The 3,065-nt window shown below is 36.9% G+C and overlaps 1 protein-coding gene across 2 annotated transcripts in view; it reads left to right on the top strand.

Annotated features, from left to right (window-relative positions):
- Positions 1 to 2,983, top strand: part of LOC106869205 (TBC1 domain family member 23) — a 25,079-nt gene extending 22,096 nt beyond the window's left edge. The window contains exon 16 of one of the 2 annotated variants that reach the window (XM_014914849.2): positions 2,014 to 2,983. In XM_014914849.2, coding sequence (XP_014770335.1) covers positions 2,014 to 2,290 — 277 coding nt within the window. In that variant the 3' untranslated portion in view covers positions 2,291 to 2,983. The remainder of the gene's footprint in view (positions 1 to 2,013) is intronic. The other variant, XM_014914850.2, reaches the window with a different exon arrangement.
- Positions 2,984 to 3,065: the final 82 nt, after the last annotated feature.

The raw sequence follows: 3,065 nt of genomic DNA, 5'->3' as shown, positions 1-3,065 counted from the left end.
AGGTAATATATGTCACTGTACATTGTTACTTGGTTGTAAATAGGTACCATGAGGAGGTAGTATTTGTCACTGTACACAGTCACCTTGTTAGTATGTACCATGGGGAAGTAACATTTGTCACTGTACATAGTCACTTTGTTGTAAATAAGTATGGTTCACTTATGTATGACACAAAGACAGCAGTGCTGCAATGTTCATCCCTTACTAATAGCAAGTAAGTTACTGGTGTATCTCCCCTAAGATTTGACCCTCTATCCTTCCTCACCACTTTACTGCTGTCACTTAGACCAACTAGAGTCTAAGTTTGTGCTCCACTCTTGTAGACATACTATAGTATAATAAAGCCAATCGACCAAGCCATATCTGTTTAGAATAGATATACATATTGCTTCCGTAGCATCTGACAGTATTGTCTGTCAGTTAGTCTCATTGCCCCTGATCTAGTCTACCTCAGTTGACCTCAACTTCCCTCAGTCAGTTCCAGCTAGTAAATGCTTTAGAACACTGCATGAAGCAACATTTTCTTACTTTGTTTTTTTTTTAAGAATATGTACATGTGTGTCAATAGACATGTATGTTTGTGTGTGTAGTGTGTGTGTGGATATGAATGTTATATGTATGAATAGATATGTTTGTAGATGTGCGCGTGCATGTGTATGTGTGTGTGTGTATACATTATATATATCTGTGTTCTTCAGTTTTAGTTGTTTTTTAGTTTTGAGATGCATTTTCTCTGTAAGGATTTTCTGTGTCCCTTTTGATCTTGAGTTGCTTGCATTCAGTGATGTGTGACTGTAGTAATCCTGCATTCAATGATGTATGACTGTACTCCACTCCTCCGTTCAGTGATGTGTGACTGTGTACCACCTCTGCACTCAGTGATATGAGACTGTGCAGTACCTCTGTATTCAGTGATGTGTGACTGTGCAGTACTCCTGCACTCAGTGATGTATAAAATTTGCAACATCCTTGCATTCATTGATGTGTGACTGTGCATTACCTCTGCATTCAATGATATGCATTTGTGCAGTATTCTGCAGTCAGTAATGTGACTGTGCAGTATGCAGCTGAACAGTAATACAACCATGCAGTATTCTGCAGTCAGTACCCTGCATGTAGTGATGTGTGGATGTGTAGTATCCTTGCATTTAAAACTCTGTCACAGAACTTTGGTTGAATAGCTTCAGTTATCTCCAAGAAAGGCCACCTCTCTAACCCTGCCAATTATTGTCCTATTACTCTCTCTCTGAGGTAATACAGACAACCATCAACACTGGCATCTTCCAACATCTTAGACCTTTCCCTTCTTTCCTTGATAACCACCAGCCAGTACAGTTTCTGTAAAGCACATCCTTAACAAATCTAGGACTACATCCCAACAACTGGCCCTTCTTTTTAGGACCACAAAATACTTCATCCCCCAACAATTACTGTCACTCTACAAAGATCAGGTAAGGCTTGCAATTGAGTTTTGGTCTTACATCTGAGATAGTGCTGCTACTGAACACGCAGACATCCTTGACTGCATCTCAAGAAAGGCTATTTGACTAATTGGCATAAAGTCATTCTCAGACACACCTCTGCCTCTAGTCTATAGGAGTACTGTCTCTTCTGTCTTCTCAATTGCTATTATAATGGCCTCTTGGTTGATTGACCACACATGATAGTTACAGTTACAGATCTGTATGTGGACATTACTGTCAAACACTGACCATTAGAGTTGATTGACCACACAAAGTAGTTGCAGTTACAGAGCTGTATGTGGACATTACTGTCAGATATTGATCATCAGGGTTGATTGACCACACAAGGTAGTTGCAGTTACAGAGCTGAACCACCAGTTCAGTTCATCTCACTTTTATCAGGTGATGTGTTACAATTAGCTTCCAGTAGAAAGATGAAAGAACTGTATCCAGTCCATCATTGTTTAACAGTTATTACATTTAATAACTTAATTTAACCAATCAATACCCAGTTGACCTGTACTTACCATGTGAACTAATCTCATTTCAGCTATATCCTGGTAACTGATACACACATGTTTGTATTGCGAGAAATCCCACAACAAAAAGGAATGGCATATATCCAGGCTCGAAGGGCTCTGCATAGTATCCTGAAGATCACGTCTAAGAAAAAATGCCCAGATTTCATCTCGTTCCGTTATGGCTTCAGTAATGACTCTGGCTACCATGTCACTGATATGGATCGATTTATTATATCAAAGGCAACAGAAGCAACAACGCACATCAAAGAAGCTGTCCTCAAGGTTCTTGCTGTGCAAGAAGGATGAGCCAAAACACAGAGGCTGAATTCCTTCACATTCTTTACTCATGTAAACACACACACACACATACACACATACACATACATACACACACATGTATACAAACATGATTATATATGTGTGTGTGTGTGTGTAATACATAATATATAAATTTAATATATGATAAAAATATATGATTTTAATGACAGGTTGATTCAACTCCATGTCACTTAGCATTTCGTAGGCGCAGATATGTTCCTATATCCTCAGAATATGTAGATAGCATACCTGCTGTGCCTGTGAAACTTCTAATGTGGAGCTAAGTCAAACTGGCATTAAATACTTAAAAACTCTAAGTGAATGTGTTGAGAGTTCTACTTTCTTTCATTTGTTCACATACTTTGTATGTGTGTGTGTGTGTGTGTGTCAAATTTTGTATATATGGGTGTGTGTGTGTGTATATATACATATATATGTGGGTCTGGTAGAATAAACAAGAGAATAAAAAAATTCAGTAATTAAGAGTATGCGTGTGTATATATGTATCATTATGCACACACACATGTGCAAACACACATATATATACATGTATATCTGTTTATATGTATTAAAGTGTGATGATGTCTTAGCTGGCTGATACTTCGAAGTCACTGTCAATACTATTCTTGTTAAAGAATAATAAAAATACACACACACACATACATGTCTGTATGTACAAATACATGTATATATATATATATATATATATATGTATATATATATATATATATATATATATATATATATATATATATATATATAT

The sequence above is a fragment of the Octopus bimaculoides genome, chromosome 20 (genome assembly GCF_001194135.2).
Source record: "Octopus bimaculoides isolate UCB-OBI-ISO-001 chromosome 20, ASM119413v2, whole genome shotgun sequence".
Lineage (NCBI taxonomy): Eukaryota > Metazoa > Mollusca > Cephalopoda > Octopoda > Octopodidae > Octopus > Octopus bimaculoides.
This window is presented reverse-complemented; position numbering and strand designations above follow the sequence as displayed.